The sequence below is a fragment of the Exophiala xenobiotica genome (genome assembly GCF_000835505.1).
Source record: "Exophiala xenobiotica strain CBS 118157 unplaced genomic scaffold supercont1.7, whole genome shotgun sequence".
NCBI lineage: Eukaryota > Fungi > Ascomycota > Eurotiomycetes > Chaetothyriales > Herpotrichiellaceae > Exophiala > Exophiala xenobiotica.
This window is the reverse complement of record NW_013562488.1, coordinates 1,010,482-1,026,514: the sequence shown is the minus strand read 5'-3', so window position 1 is coordinate 1,026,514 and position 16,033 is coordinate 1,010,482. Positions and strand designations below refer to the sequence as shown.

The following is a 16,033-nucleotide window of genomic DNA, read 5'->3' as shown; positions in this document are numbered from 1 at the left end:
GGGCCAGTCTTTGAATTGCAAACCATAACTACGACTCACGGGTTACGAACTGCGAACCCGAACAGAAAAGCCGTCGGATCTCGAAAAGGGTCGTAGTAAGCGGAGCACGCGGGGACGTTCACCCATTCTCGACCGAGAAGCCAGACGTCATGCTGAACCAGGCGTGCTTCCTCGTGCTGGTGTGGTCCGGGGTTACATCTGTGCCGGAAGCATTCAAGGCACAGACATCTGGATACAAATATTGTTGCTTGCGCTGATCCCCCAGGACTCGAATGTGCAAACTTTGTTAGGTCAGAAAACCATGTCACAATCCGGACAGCCTACGCACCCAGACGAGCAAATGCAACGTGTGACAGCTTCCATTTTCTCAATTCAATCCCTCCAATCTGTGGCACCTAGTACTACCAGTACTGACGAGATACTAAACACAGAGCACTGGGGCCGAGAGTCTGGAGTCAACCCACATCCGCATCCTCAGGACGGAAGATCCGGTTTACGATGGCCTTCGCGTTGACGGTGACGGGCTCTGCTCCCTCTGCAACGATGGTGTTCTACGCTCTTTCTCAGCCACGGGCCAAGTTGTGGATTATCGCAAGTTGTCGCCAGAGGAGATAAGCGGCCAGATCGACAGGTTCGCTGCTATTCCGCTATACACACAAGAAGCTATCGAGAAATTGAGATCCATCTTCAATGGGATAGATGTGTGAACACCCAGATCCGGAGGACATCCCGGGTACCAGCGTACAGAACCAGGAACAGAGCCGGGGTGAAGGAGGAAACCGCGCGTAAAGCACGATAAGACAGTGCGAGGGAGCTCCCGCTGGCTAGATCGAAAGCATCGGGTGTAGGGGCGCCAGACTTCTGAAATATGACACCACTTTTGAATACTAAAGTTCACCCCGAGTTTGTGATATAATAGACTGTGCACGTTAGAAGTTGGACATGTGAGCTGCGCGAAAGGTAAAGGAGGCAACGATAGGAACAGGGACAACTGCTTTGCCCTACCTCTCTTCCAGGATCAGAGTTGCTTTTTGTTCAGGTTGCATTACCAAAGACGACGCTGTCTTCGTACCATGTTTCGCCTCGAAGAGGGGAAACAAAGGATGATGGTGGCGATGTTACCAGACTAGTTGACCCGTCCAGTAGAACCGATTGCTACCATGGCTGTTCTCAAGGGCTTCCCGGGCTAGCTGCTGTGAAAGAGTGAAAGAAGGAATTGAACCTTGACAGTGCTCTAGTCAGGTTGTATTGCGAAGCATCTGACACCTCCAGGTGGGGTCACGGTGAGAGTAGAACTAGAAAGGACTGCATAGATGCCCCAAAACTCCACTCGTCGTCCATGTAAGGTACTTATATCAATTGCTCTTCTTCTTCTTCTTCTTCTTCTTCCTCCTCCTCAAAATTTCTTCTTTTTCTCTGCGATATGCAACCTTGTGAACAATATGAAGTTCCTCCTTACCGCAGCTTTTGCTCTTTCCATCTCCGCTTTGAAACAAGAGGTCGAAACTGTAAGTGGTTGAGACTGGATCATTTCCTCGGGTTCTTCTAGTCTTCTTGCAGGAAGGCAGAGACATTGATAGCATCTTGCTGTCTCTCCAGAGTGATCCAGATGGATTTGTCCACTCAGGGGACGACGGCGTCGTTCGGTCGTACGCTGCAAACTTCACGGTCCTCAGTTTCGCGAAACTGGATCCAGAGCAAATCTGGGCCGTGGTTGGGAAATACCCTCAGGACTATCAGGAACAACTTGGCCCACGCTGGGCAGAAGTGTATGAGAATGTTGATGGGCGTACAGTTTCCAATGTCAGTCAAATTCTCCATCCGGGGGACGAGATCCTCCCAGAAGAAGTGAAATCGACCAGCCCAAACAATGACGATTTGGAGGAAAGAGACCTGGACTCGAATCTCGATCTCGCAAAACGCCAAGGGTGCGTTGGAAGGGTTTGCATAAGGAGTCAGTACTGCGTCAATATAGGATGCCGCCTGTGTATGGTCTCAGACAGATTCATCGCTCCCAGCAAGATCTGCGTATGACTGGCCAGATGTGCGAGATGTGGAAGGACACAGTGTCTGATACAGCCGGGCGGCTGGTGGAAAACTTCGATCATTAGAGCGACGGCTTGACACTGTCCCATGCAGACAACGACCAAAAAGTCTGAGACTTCGTGCGCCGAGTTACTGCGCTGCGCTTGCTTCTTGAGCTCCTCCATACTGTGAGATTCTGAGCCAGGTTGTTCCAGCCGCGCCGATGAGCATATGCTGCTGCTGCTCATATCGAGAATAGTAATGTTCAATCGAGGTAATGCCGACATTTCTGGCTGAGACCTATAAGAGATTGATGCTAGACATAAAGTAAGTATGCAATGCAAACCCCAGTGATTAACATGATAGACGGTTCCGCTGGACGAGACCCCGTCATTCTTGGTATCTGTACCATGGGAAGGCCTGAATAACCGGTGGAAAGAATGCATATGATCCTAGGAGTGTTGGTCGTGAATACACGTGACCACCACACCCAGATATATACTAGCGCGACACGTGATATGGAGCGGTACCGTCGAGCCGTGACACGCGCGGCGCGTTCAGGAATCCTGACAATCGACATGTGGTGTTGACCTTGCCTCGAAAAGAAAGAGATGCAGTAGCGACCGTGATTGTAACCCTGAGCCTTGAAGACATAAACGGTCGGACAATTCGCGCCATCAATATGGTTCAAAACGACTCGCCATGTCCCTTACCATTCTCAATGACCCTTTCTCGAGCGATGCGATCACTGCAATCTCTCCTCTCGACGTCAACGCCGACACAGTCTGGGATGGCTTCCGCCTCAATAAAAGTCTCAACAGCGGACGCCTTCGGCTGAACGAGACGAAGTCGGAGTCACTGCCACCTTTCAAGTCAGATGTCCTCCAACTTAACCTTGAAGATGTTCCTCTGCCGGATTTGTCGAGCGCGCCCTCAATTTCCTCTTCTGGAGCCGTTAGCGAGCCAGACCACGACACACAGCGCGACCATGAGGACGATGAGGCGGCCACTGTCTGGATACTACCTGAAGTAATAGGAAAGAAGGCGAGCACCGAACTGATATCTTGGGATACGTTCTTGAACAGACAGCATGCGGAACTGCCTTCTGGATATATCAGCGAAGCAGGTCCCAGAACTTTTGCTACCATCGTCGCAGCAACGAGCTCGACCGTTGGTGCGAAGAACGTCAAGTCCGATGTCCTTCTCAATGCGTTTTTTGAACTTGGCATGGGAAGAAGTTCTGCCCTCTTTGACTGGAATGAGCAAGAGCGAAGGTTCACAAGGAGGTTGGAGGCTTTCACGGCAGAGGGATACAGTGCGCATCTTGTACAAGATCTATTCGAGACAACTGCTCGAATTGGCACGTCCAGCAAGACCCTGGCTGAGACCTTTCAAGTCTCCGTCGGCCTCTCCTCTCCATGTCAAGTGGCTTTCCTGGCAGCGTCGAAGGCCGCGCTGCATGCCGGTCACGTACACCTCGAGGCGTCAAGGCCCACCATCAAGTCCCTGCTGCAGCTGAAAGCCATGATGTCGAAAGTGGAAGGCCTGGTGGCTACGTTGAAGCAATGTAATGATGCTGTGCAGCTCTGCAGGACTGACGACGCTCTCCTGTCTGTTGTCACCAAAAGAGCAGCTCTTGCATCCTTCTCATATTCTGGTGTCGAAGGGATATTGCAGTCAATCTTTGCAAGGACATGCCGGCCGTTGCTAGAGCAGCTTAGTGTTGAAATCGGACTCAGCAGTCCACAACAAGCTGACGACGACAGTATGTCGCTAGGGATGAGCTCACCAAACGAGCGAGTATGGAACAGTATCTTTCATCCAGATGTCTCGGGGTTAATCTCCGAGACCCGACAGACCTTGGTACTGTTGAAGCTATACGCGCCAGACTGTCCTATCTTGGCCAATTCGGAATCCAGACCATCGAGCCTCTCAACTCTTGAGATCGTCTATACCATCAATGCCCTGTCAGGTCTTCAAGCTCGGTCCGCAGCATATGAGGATGCGAGAAGCTCACTGCTTACCTCAGCCAAATCCTCGACTACCACCAGCTTACTGGTAACGCCAGCTTCTGATAGCTTTGGGCTGGATGGTCCGGATCCTGTTCAATTCGATCCCGTCGACCCATTCCACCTCGACTTGAATTTCTTCGCGCCAGATAGAATTCTGCTGGGCAAAACGGAACAAGATGAGTTGCACGACAGAGTCTTGTCCTGTCTTGGAACCTCGGAATTCGACGACGCGCCTTTTCAAGTGGACATAGAGCAAGCTTTACCTCTATCTGTCACGCCTCTCATATCAGCACAACACCGCCTTCTGTCGTATTCAGTCCTCGAATTACTTTTCCAAAAGTACAATCTCGTCGAGCACATCAACATGCAGCGACAATTTCACTTTCTGAGCAATTCATCCTTCAGCTCGCGACTTGGAATAGCGCTCTTCGACCCCGATCAGAGAACCGGCGAAACCCAGAGACGGACAGGAGGCTCTACAGGACTTCGTTTGCAAGCTCGGGACACATGGCCTCCTGCAAGCTCAGAGCTGAGACTTGTGCTTATGGGCATTTTGTCGGATAGTCTTGCATCGACCAAAGGTCGCTCTATTGAAGATTCGATATCATTCGCCATCAGAGATATGTCTTCGGACGAGCTTGAGAAATGTCGAGATGTCGACTCCATCCATGCCCTGGACTTCCTTCGACTCCAATACAAGCCACCGAACGATGTTCTCGGCACAGTCCTTACTCCGGACGCGCTGGAGAAGTATGATCGAGTATTCCAGCTGCTTCTACGCATTTTAAGGGTGCACAAATTGACACAGAGCCTGCTGCGGGAAAGTGAGCCTGCAGAGCACAACGTAGTGTTCGAAATGCATCACTTTATCACGACTTTGGCAGACTATTGCCACAACACTGCGATCGAGTTGCACTGGCGTAGATTTGAGGATGTTCTGCGCAATGTCAAAGCACATCTTGTCAACAAGGACTACGACAACACGCTTTGTATGGTTAAGAGTCAAGACTATCTCCGAGTACTGCATGAGAGGACTTTGGACTGCATCCTCCATGGCGTGTTCTTGAAGAAGAGAAAATCCGGCGTTCAGCGTCTGCTGGACGATATTTTCTCGACGATTCTTCAATTCGCCGCGCACCGGCGGCCGACGCACAATACTGATGACACGACTGATGGGTTCATGATGAAACGAAAGGAATTACAGGCTCGCTTTAGAGACCAGGTTAAACGGTTCATTGATGCGCTGGGTGGTCAAAGTCGGGCAGAAGCGCCCTCTCTGCACCAGGGGTTTGCCGGAGAATATACTAACAATGATGTGAATTTGCCCGAGTATCTGCTTCTCCGGCTAGACATGTCTGGATATTGGACTAGAAGGAGCCATGGACGAGGGATATCACATATTGACTTATAATTGAACACATGTCCCAACCATTCCGAGTAGCCTGAAAGGATGTTGGCAATGATAGATGGTGGTGTATGTATTGGATTGTTCGTACGAGGCCTAACTAGCGACCTGATTTGCGCAGGAATGAGACTGGCTGCATGAGAAACAAGCAAAAAGAAGCACAACACCAAGTTAGTTCCGTTTCCAAAATGAACTACGAGCAAATCACTACTTGGTCAATAACTCGTGGCTTATGTCTGAGGATTGGGCAGATCATGGCCACTCACAGGTGGTTTCGCTGTAGATCACTGAATCACCACGGGATGAGGGTCGTCGATGATACGACGACGAGCACGGGTAGGACAGCCATTACTCGTAGTTGTTCCCTCTCGCTCCGTTGATCAGCACATGCCGTTCCGTCTATCCAGCACAACGGCTGGCCCATTCATGGGACTGGACCCTGCATCGTCTCCTCCTCCTCCTCCTCCTCCTTCTCGCCACGCCACGCCACCGGCCAGCTAGCCAACTCGCGTGCACTCGTCACACAGAGCATACAGACACGCACCCATACCGTTAGAGACAGACCCGCGCGATAAGGAAGCTGCAGTGGCTGAGCGGGGTCTGGGTGTTGCGCTGCTGAGAAGATAAAGGATCGTCATGGGAATCTTTGAATCTCGATGCTTTGCATAATGGGCATACTGTGTAGTGGTGCGGCATGCCAATTATTAGTACCATCAGTACGAGCTACCTGAGGTATATAAATAATAGCTTTGATGACTTGATTCTACCGGTAGCCACGGGAGGAAGGTGAACCAGCCAGCAACACAGCACATTGAACAAGCCAGTCCCGAGACGGACAAGGCAAGGCCTGGGATTTTTGCAAGGAAAAACAAACAGGTCTGCGCTCGAAGCACCAGGCTCTCTATCAGTACAGAAGTACCATATCAACAACATCGAGCTAACGACAACGACACAGCGACACCTTCCCCTGAGCACTCTTCGACCACCCGTCCACTATTCTACCTCCAAAGCACTCCAGCTCAAACACGACGCAACACCAGAAGCCTACCTTAGTCCCAGCAGTATCAAGCCCCCCCCCCTTGGGAGAATGTGCCGCTCCTTCACCCTAACATTCACGTGCACGCCGTCTCACCCATCGCACAAAATCTCCTTCTCCCAGCCATGTCGCAAATGCCCGTCGTCGTCGTCCCCTGACACCTCCTCACGCACGGGTCTGTCGCTGACGAAATCCCTATCCCGCGCCCTCGAGCCGAAACCCGACCCGGCCGTCCTGAGGGCGTACAAATTCGCTGCCAATCGACCTTGCGAGGAATGTGATCCGGAGCACAGACCTATAGGGGAACCGCCTGGCCTGGAGGATCTGGAGGGTGGGCTGGGCGATCGACATACATTTGGCGTGGACGAGGCGACGAAAGAGTGCGAGAGTCTGGGGGCTTGGGTTGAGAGCCTGTGATTGTGATTGTGATCTTTTCCGTGGAGAAGGGGGAGGAGTACTGTAAGCATCGGTTAGGGGTTTTGGGGTCGTTGACTAGACGAAGACGAGTAGGAACCAATACTAGTAGTCTGTGAGAATGAGATGATCATTCCTAAAACTAATGGCACTGATAAGGGGTGGATATATCCCTGAGAGAGGTTGTGGAACCCTCTCATCTAACAAACCACCCTCACCCTGTTGTCTGTCTGTCAATCACCGACACAATGAGGTGAGTTGAGTACCTTTGACTCCAACCAGGAGGTCGGGGTTGAGAAGAACTGATGCTGGGCGGAATAAGGAGTTATGACTGTGTCTAGGACTGTGGTCGGGTTTCCTTTTCAAATGCCAGTCAACTGCAGGTAGCAACACTTGACCCGCTGATGGCCGCCCTCGCGGATCGTAGAGCGTGCTGAGCGCGTTGTTGAACCAGAATGGGAAAATTTATTGTCGACATTGGAATGGGATTAAGAGAATAGCGGGACCTGATTGCGACTTGAGCGGAAGGAAGAGCTGGCGTCTTTCTGTTCCTGGTTACCAGCTCAGAGAATTCTCGAGACGATGGCAGAAGCAATCCTCGCACCCACATATCCAGCGATAGCAATACAGCCCGTAGCGATGAGCAGCGTGTTTCGATACTTCCGCTCAATCCCCACGTCTTTCATCTTCACCTCTTCATCGCCACCTTTGGCCGTGAGAACGTTGTAATCAGGAACGTACTTGAAATCAAAGACCGTCTCTTGACCGAGACCGAACTTGCCTTCCACAATAAGCGCCCAGAAGACATTGCGCAACGCCTTGACCTTCCGTCTATCAAGCGCCGGAATGGATCTGTACAAATAGGAAATCGACATGAAGAAAATGCATTGACCACCCATGAGGGCCCAGTACCACGCAGATGGCCGACCAAGACCGAGCGCATCACATAATTCATTCCCATTCAGCCAGCGTGCATTGACTTCCAAGAACGATCTCGAAGCGTAGGTCGGCGGCTGATTTTCCAGACAACGAATGACATTCGCGGCCAGGATCTTCGACGTCTCAGTCGGATTGATTTCGTTCATCAGAAGTGATTCCATCATAGCTTTGGCCCTGGCAGGCGTTTCAAACCACTCTGTCGGCGTGCCCATGTAGAGCGCTATGAGTCGCCACAGTGCGATGTAGTCGACGATTTCCTGCTCGCGCAGCCATATTCCTTGTCGTGGGAGAGAGAGCCAGATAATCGTTCCCGAGAACGTGCCGATCGTTGCGATGCAATCAAGATCATTGATCGGAATGCCGTACTCCTCGACGCTGTAGTAATCTGGCCGCGTCTTTGCAAGTTTCATAATGCGTTGGCGGACCGCGGCGTGGAGAAGTCGAACACGCAAGCTGGATGCGAAGCCACCACCGCCTGGTCTGATTGATTCGATGGATCTCGTGCATTCAAGGATATGCTGTGTCGTTTCGAACAGGCGGTGACGAGCAACTTTGACAGAAAAGCCCCCCGTTCTCGCAAGAACTTCGACGACGCGGTTTGCCCCCATGCCTCCGAGGAGTGATTGGTATGCCAGCCCGGTCAATGTCGCACCACCGTAGCGGTAGAACACGTCTTGCCCACGGGCGATTTGATCCCAGTCGACCCAGTCGGGAATCGTTGTCACTTCGTCCCATAATAGCTGGAGCTTTTCGTGTTTGTCTTTATTGTCTCGGAGGAGGACGTAAAAGTCCCTGGTCGGCTTGGGCAGGGCCGGTTTCTCATCTTTGGTTGATCGTTCTGCTTCACCTTTGGCGGAGTCCGGCCTGGTGGCTGGCGGATCAAGCTGGTTCAAAATCTGGAAGCACTCTTCTCCTAACACATCGTAGGTATATTTCATGGGATGAGCCCGTTCGGGCGTAAGATGTTCTGGAGTCAGCTGAAACGTGTAACCCCAGCATGTTCGGGTGTCCTGATCCCTTCTTCGAAAAGGATTTGGCCATGCCATCTTGTCAAGGTTGACGAAGACCTTGTCGGCAGCAACCTGCCCCGAGAGGAAGGAGATACATGTTTTGGGAGGCGAAAGTGGTACCAGGACTTCCTTCCCGTAGCGGAAGGTGTTGATGTCAACGAATGTCACGAGTCAAGATCTCCATAATTCTAGAGTCGCTTCTAGTCATGTCATGTCTTTGTCTATGGAAACGATCGCCGAATCCCTGCCTGCATCAAAATATTCTCCAGACATCGTTGAAACTACTCTTCGCGACACCTTTCATCGTGTAGCAAGTCCAGATCTCGTCACATACGATGGCATTGAATAGCCAGTCAAGCAAATTTCTTTCGCACGTCCTCCGCGGCTCCAAACAAACCCCGACTCTCCTTCGCCATGCACATTCTTTCTCCAGACCTTCCTTGCGAATGCCGCAAGTCGCAACGACGTCCACAAGTCCTTCCTCGTGTCCCTATGCCTCCTCGATCTTTTTGTTGAACGACGGTGTCCATGCTCGAAAGCGGCGTAGATACTTCTCCACTGCTCAATTAGATGCGTCCGATGACGGCCGGGTAGAAGAGACAGGAGCCACACGCGGCCAGCAATCAGCTAATGAAGGTGTCGGAGCGACTGGTCGGAAATCTAAAAAGCCAAAAGCACCGGTTGAGGTTGGAGATGATATTCTCTCATCGAAGGAGGCGGTCGGAGCAGGAAATGTCGCATCTGCAGACAGGGACGGTAGCAAGAGGAAAGGGAAGAAGCGACTGGAGTTGAAAGACCTAGCTGAATCCAGGAAGCAAAAGTCAGAGCCATGGCAAACGCAAAAAGACGCACTGAAGAGGAAATTCGGTGACGCAGGTTGGAATCCTCGAAAGAAACTGTCCCCAGACACCATGCAAGGAATTCGAGCTCTGCATGCGGAGGATTCAGAGAGATATTCCACGGCCTCACTGGCAGAGCACTTCAAAGTCTCACCTGAGGCCATTCGTCGCATACTGAAGAGCAAATGGGGGGGATCCGAGAAGGAAATGGAGAAGAGGAGAGAACGATGGGCCAAACGACACGATCGGATCTGGGATCAACAATCAGAATTGGGACTGAGACCGAAGAGAAAGACGGACAAAGCAACAGAGGAGCCTGATGAGTTTGAAGAGAATCTAAGAGCGAAGGAGATGTTGGATAATGCGCGGAGTGCTTGATGCAGCAATAACCTCCGGCTATGTTCATTGAGTTGAGAGTACAAGCTAACTCTGTTGTCTGTTCTTCACTGTAAGTACATCTCGTCGATGTCTTCTGTGTGAGCTCCTTCTTCTGTCATGCTCTTGCTGTGTGAATTCTGTTGGTCATACTCATACAATCATGATGTTGTCTTTCTCTCGTAAGCCATTCTCCTTGTAAAGCCCTCAGATGGTGACATCTGTACACAGTCATTGTGCACGACGGCATGTTGATCAACATCATGCCTCATTGTCAAAAGCCCTTATGCTGTACGCGATTGGTTCAAGCTCGTATTGATCAGTCTCGATCGGTCTCTTCCTTCTCTTCGTGTGATGAATGGATGAACTTGCTGACATCAATGTGTTGCGTGCAGTGGTGCGTCGAACGCCTTGAATTGCCAACACTCGTCATCTCATCCCAGCCTTGACTCTCACACCAAGCTGACCCAACGCTGGAAGGTCTCGGAAAAAACCCAAAGGAGGACGAACACAAGCCAGGTGCAGGACAGAACATCAGGAACTGCCAACCACCAACTTGCTGCTGTCCATTTGATGACTTTGCGCTCTGGTGCTGGACGCCACAATTGCTTTTCTTGATCGTACACCATGCACTTACGACGCTTTGGCATTGTGGGTGGGAACATGACATAGATAACTGGTGCAAGGTACAGAGGGATATTGTCGATCAAGCCAAGGCCAGGAAATCCGACACTTGTAATGATCTTGAACCAAAAGTCTGGCGTTGGATCTTGAAGCTGAGCTCCGACAACCCGCTTGACAATCCAGGCATGGAGCACGAAAAGACCACCATGGTAGAGAATACCCTCACGGAAGTGGATCGTCAAGAGTCGTCGAAGCATTCCTCTGGGGCGAAGCTTCCCGTCACGCTCTTTGATACCAGTCGAAGTCTTTTCGGCACCACTGACGTCAAAACCAAGAAGCAGATTGAATCGTCCAGGTATCATGATCTGCACGACATCACGAGTGAAGTGGTTTGCCAGCCACGCATTTGTTGCCTGACGACGACGCAAATTCCAGAAGACGCCATTGCGAATAGACTTGATATCGGACCACTTGCCAACCATGAATCGGACAGTGTAAAGGGTCACGATGATCTTCAGGGCGTTGAAAGTTGGAATTGCAACAACTTGTCCATACCGCATGGCTTGCAAGGCGCAGACCAGACCAACCATCTTGAACACGGTGTAGAAGTGGGGACGCAGACAGTGGTGGAACATGGCAATGCGTTGAACACGTGTTGCACCTTGCAGACGGCGGTCAAAGGCGAACTTCAACTTGAAGGAGTCGACAATGTGGCCAGTCCACTGCCTTTGTCAGTCACGGAAAGGTTTTCGAACCTGGATCATCACTTACCCAGCGGCGACGTTGCTTCAAGTGAGGAATCAGACCGTCTGGTTGAATACCCCATTGCATGACCTCATGTACAAGCGAAATCTTCCAGCCTTTACCATGAAGCATCCAACTGGTAATCAGGTCTTCGGTGATGGAAAACTCTGGAAAGCCTCCGATGTCAACCCAAGTAAGATGACGAATGATGAAGCCGCTTCCAGGACACCATGCAGCGTTGACACTGTCACGGATACCATCGTCAGCGCCTGGACCGGTGACATTTGCCTGATACAGAGGATCATTGTCGGGGATGTTGTAATGGTGCTATGACTTGTCAGTAAGTGCTGGGTGTAAGGTGAGGTCGGTCCAACTCACCTGAGCACAAGTGACCATGCCGACACCATCGTCGATGAGTGCATGAGGTATAAGAACACGAAGGCAGTCAGGTTCCGGAATCATGTCAGCGTCGAAGACAGCTTTGAATTCAGCCGGTTTGTCAAATCTTCTGATGACCGTGTTGAGATTGCCAGCTTTGTATCCATGGTTCTTGTCTGCCTTAACGCGAGCCCAGTAGAAGAGGTTTGGATATTTGATGGAGATTCCCTCACATGCTCTCTGGAGTCTTTCATCCTTGCCATCATCGGAAAGGATGACGCGGAACTTGTCTCGGGGGTAGTCAATCTGCAGAGCAGCCTTGACAGTGTCGAGGACAATGTCACGAGGCTCGCCGCAAGAGACAATGAATACATCAACTGTTGGGACCTTGTCACCGATGAGACGGAGGCTGGGACGGGGGACCTCGCTGCGGATGCAGTTGACCAATAGTCGCCACAAAGAGTCACAAATGCCTCCCACTATAAGGACGTTAGTTGAGACTGGTCACGACGGGAACATGGTCATTGGTCTCTCACTGTTCTCAACACATTGACCCAATGCAAACAATTTTGCAGGGAACAGCACTTCCGCAGAAGCATTGCTTGCCAGGATGTTGAACCAGAGTAAGATCTGGTAGGTGACAGTGCCCAGGAGACCCATGACAGCAAAGAAAATTGCAGTGGGGGATCTTGGGTTCAAAGGCTTATCACCCAGCTGGACAATGTTGTACAGAGGATGATTGTACAGTTTGGTGACCTTCAGGTCCTCAGGTGAGATGACGTCCAGCTCACGGGTGCCAGCATCAGAGTCAGCCATGATAAGAGGAGTGTACTGTATACCTGTATACAGTCACAGGGGAGGAGTAAAGAGTCTTTGAGGATGACTTAGGATGAGAAAAGGTTGTTGTTGTGATGAAGGTGGTTCAGGAAAGTGATGAGATGAAGACCGTTCAAGATGACAGCAGCGTACTTCGACGGCGTCCTTGTGGGGACTCACGAAGCTGCTCACGGACAACCTGATACGGCTTTCACGATGGGAAGAGAGTGCAGGATCTTATTCTGATGTATGAAAGTTGAAAGGATGGATTGTGGAGGAGAGAAAGTTGGATGAAGAAGGGAAGAGAGATGAGAAGCTTTTCACCTCAAGAGACACTTGGATTTGGCTGCAACCACCGACGAGGAAGGACAGCCGGCCCTGCCTGCGCTACTCGGTGCATTCACCAGGACCAGCACTGCAGGAAGTTCTCTATCTTGGTCTGTCAATCCTTCTCTGAGTCTTTGCTATCTGTTCCTAGCCTCCAGGCTGCTGCTGTCCACTCTTGTGCAGACTATTCATGTCAATGGCATTGTGTCGCTGTCCTGGTCAATTCAAGAGCCTGTCCTGCCCACAACCCTCCACAGACCTCGTTGACTATCCTATTCCTTTTCTTCATGTCCTCTGTCCTCCCTAGGACGCCTTCGTGCCTTGACAGCCTTGTGCTGGTGTGTTTGCAATCTAGGAATGGTGGAGCGAGTGCAGACTGCACTTTCAGAACGTCGAGCAGACAGATCACACAGCAAGAGTATCTCTCCATCCCAATCTTCTATAGACATTCAACCTTCTCTAACACAAGTTCGTCTACTAGAAGCAGCACTTTAGCCTGTCCTACCAATTCCTTTGTATCGTCTAAGCGTCGTCGAAGGTTCGGACCTCAGAGCATGCAGTCAATGCTTGAAAGTTGGCAGATACTCTTTGTCGCAATAGTCAAGAGATGTATCGTGGAATGCCGCCCTCCTCTTGTCTGCTGACACAAGGGAAGGACAAATCCTCTGCTGCGAGTCCACGCGAAGAGTGCTCAAGGAACTCGACGTCCTATCCGTCCTTTTGGAAGAACACCCCGACCAGGCTGTCTGCAACATAGTCTGCCAAAACAAGGACAGACAAGTCTTGTCTTCCGTTGAGAGAATACACTCCCATCCATACCTGGAGAAACGCCCGGATAAGTTCCAGGACTACGAGATCCCTTTGTAAGGGTGGTTTTCCCTCCAACCATATGCTCCCTCGTTCCAGGTCGTGCAGAGCAGAGCACAATGCTGACAGCTATTCCTCAAGCAGCCTCTAAAGCAGTCAAAGGATATCTTGACTACAGCACAAGGGCTGTGCTACGATGGCCGATAGCCCTTGCTGCCATCCTCGACCCTGAGCAGCAGTGCTTACAAGGATGTGTGCACTGCCACCTCTACTTTTCCACCACGTTCAGTTCATGACAGGGGACAATGTATACATAGGCTGCTTGGATTGAAGGATCCAGACAAACACTAATACAATGGGGTATGTAAAGCCCTTTGAGAAGACAAGCTGCCTACACACCAGGCCCAAGACATCATTGATGGCCAAGCTGACAGCATGAAGATCCAGGGATTTCACCAGCAGTGAACACCATGGCCTTTCCACTGCGAGTCTTTAGAGCACTGCGTGCCTATATCCAACATGCTTCTACATGTCTCCGTCCACCATCGACCTATCTACAACCACAAGCGGGTCTGCGATGCATGCTGCCCCTTTTCTTGGTGGCCTTGCCGAGCCAGTCTCCGCTTTAATACAAGATGACAAAAACGCCGAGCCTCAGCCTTGTCTCGGCATGTTTGTCCCAGGAATTCCCTCGCGCAGACGCGGTATCTTGAATTTGGGCAATTGGAGGCTTCTGTACATTGTTCTGGATCTTCTGTTGTGCGGCTGGCTTGTATGGGTGATTTGTTCGACTTGTTTTCCGGAGAAGTTATATCCTCATTTGTATTCCAGCAGATGAGATAGCTCTAGGCCAGCAGCAAAAATGGTGAATCTGGCAAAGCGCATGCGAAACTTTCAACCTGTGAGTATGGTCCCTCCGACAGCCTACTGTATTTGCTAACCAGGACTAGAAAGTGAGTGTCTTGGTGGAATTCGTTCCCTGGGTCTGTGTGACTTATTTCTATAGCTCCTAGCTGTTCAATATGGCAGAGGCGCAGCTGTTCTTCCTCCTCCTCCGGCTCCCCAGTTGACTCGACTTGTTATGCGATACCCTCGACTAAGTTGGGCCGTAAGCAATCACGGACCCAGAATCTTTGCCAAAGAGAGCCTCCCACGATTGAAATATCATAATCCTACCCTGCCGATTCGAGTCGAAGATTCAAATGCCTCGCAGATGGAGCTGACATTTGAGAGCACGGACGAAGCCTCTTTAGAGGTATTGAAAAATCAAAATGATAATAAGCAATATGGAGATGAATGGTCCGAGGTGCAATCCAAACCTCAATCCGCTGTTGACGCAAGCGCACCTTCATCGACCTCACCCTCGTTACCGATTTTCACAAGAAATGGTACGCTACCTCTGAACGACAAAGACCCCAAAGATATTTGGAGATGGTTTCAGAAGACAACAAGCTGCAAGGATGTAACAAGGACGGAGCAGGACGAGATACTCAGAAGACAGTTACAGGCTTTCTCTGTGAAGGCGGCGCACGATAGGCAACTTGTCAAAGTCGGTATGGACGATCTACGGAAACAAAAGGCAGACTTGAAGAGAGCACGGGAGGCCGCTGAAAGACTAACATCTGAAGCATAATGATTGATATGTACCACCACCGGCGTCAAAAGCAAATTATACCTTCTGTACATTACTGCCGGAAGAATCTGGTGGACGGGGGCTGTGGGACGCCTGCAGGACTGTCATCAACGTGCTTTGATATCGAGCAGATATGTGGAATTCAAAACGATACCCTATTTCCTACTCATGGAAGACGACTCTTCGGCAGCTCGCTTCGGACGATTTATATGACAAGATCCGTGTGTTTCGTGTCAACACACCAGGCTTGAGCATTGAGAGGGATTCGTCCGGCAAAGTATCCGATCGTTTGCTGGGCCGGATCAAACAGTGAATTCAGAGCTGACAATCATTAGACTGGTGACAGCCCACTCACCACTCACCACGGGTCGAGCTGGCATATTGGTCGTCAATCAAACCTCAAGCTGTCTGGTTTAGCTCACTTCTAGCCGTCTGACAGTTTATCATCTGGGGCGTTTGCCTTCTAAAAAGCTATTTATACCTTTTGCTATTCAGACCTTATTATCACAGTACGAATCTTGAAAAGACACAAAAGCATCTCTAGGCTCCTGCGCAACTAAGCATGGCTCGATCGGAAGACTCTACCGAACAGCAGAGCATATCTAGCCCTACTGTTGTGGAATGTTCAACTTTCTGGCCTCCACAAGTG

The 16,033-nt window shown here is 50.7% G+C and overlaps 6 protein-coding genes across 6 annotated transcripts; 4 read left to right on the top strand and 2 right to left on the bottom strand.

The window, feature by feature from the left end:
* Positions 1–1,442: 1,442 nt before the first annotated feature.
* Positions 1,443–2,111, top strand: PV05_11082 (uncharacterized protein; the record flags this gene model as incomplete). Its single annotated transcript, XM_013454532.1, has 3 exons — positions 1,443–1,508; positions 1,561–1,928; positions 1,976–2,111. The coding sequence occupies 3 exons, from the start codon at positions 1,443–1,445 to the stop codon at positions 2,109–2,111; spliced, it is 570 nt and encodes a 189-aa protein (XP_013309986.1).
* A 494-nt stretch (positions 2,112–2,605) lies between these two features.
* On the top strand, positions 2,606–5,625 carry PV05_11081 (uncharacterized protein). Its single transcript, XM_013454531.1, has one exon. It carries the CDS (start codon positions 2,728–2,730, stop codon positions 5,446–5,448), a length of 2,721 nt encoding a protein of 906 aa, XP_013309985.1. The 5' UTR covers positions 2,606–2,727; the 3' UTR covers positions 5,449–5,625.
* A 1,374-nt stretch (positions 5,626–6,999) lies between these two features.
* Positions 7,000–8,877, bottom strand: PV05_11080 (uncharacterized protein; the record flags this gene model as incomplete). The annotated part of the gene is made up of 1 exon (XM_013454530.1): positions 7,000–8,877. One exon carries the CDS (start codon positions 8,875–8,877, stop codon positions 7,456–7,458), a length of 1,422 nt encoding a protein of 473 aa, XP_013309984.1. The 3' UTR covers positions 7,000–7,455.
* Positions 8,878–9,104: 227 nt separating this feature from the next.
* Positions 9,105–13,127, top strand: PV05_11078 (uncharacterized protein). Its single transcript, XM_013454528.1, has 2 exons — positions 9,105–10,128; positions 10,451–13,127. Exon 1 carries the CDS (start codon positions 9,177–9,179, stop codon positions 10,056–10,058), a length of 882 nt encoding a protein of 293 aa, XP_013309982.1. The 5' UTR covers positions 9,105–9,176; the 3' UTR covers positions 10,059–10,128; positions 10,451–13,127.
* PV05_11079 (uncharacterized protein) lies at positions 10,508–12,617 on the bottom strand (the record flags this gene model as incomplete). The annotated part of the gene is made up of 4 exons (XM_013454529.1): positions 10,508–11,401; positions 11,451–11,750; positions 11,802–12,280; positions 12,338–12,617. The coding sequence occupies 4 exons, from the start codon at positions 12,615–12,617 to the stop codon at positions 10,508–10,510; spliced, it is 1,953 nt and encodes a 650-aa protein (XP_013309983.1).
* A 1,486-nt stretch (positions 13,128–14,613) lies between the features above and the next one.
* PV05_11077 (uncharacterized protein) lies at positions 14,614–15,384 on the top strand (the record flags this gene model as incomplete). Its single annotated transcript, XM_013454527.1, has 3 exons — positions 14,614–14,652; positions 14,702–14,704; positions 14,758–15,384. 3 exons carry the CDS (start codon positions 14,614–14,616, stop codon positions 15,382–15,384), a joined length of 669 nt encoding a protein of 222 aa, XP_013309981.1.
* Between the last annotated feature and the right edge of the window lie 649 nt (positions 15,385–16,033).

Coding starts and splice junctions, on each gene's coding strand:
- PV05_11078 (XM_013454528.1), top strand. CDS start 9,177: ATGGCATTGAATAGCCAGTCAAGCAAATTTCTTTCGCACGTCCTCCGC.
- PV05_11081 (XM_013454531.1), top strand. CDS start 2,728: ATGTCCCTTACCATTCTCAATGACCCTTTCTCGAGCGATGCGATCACT.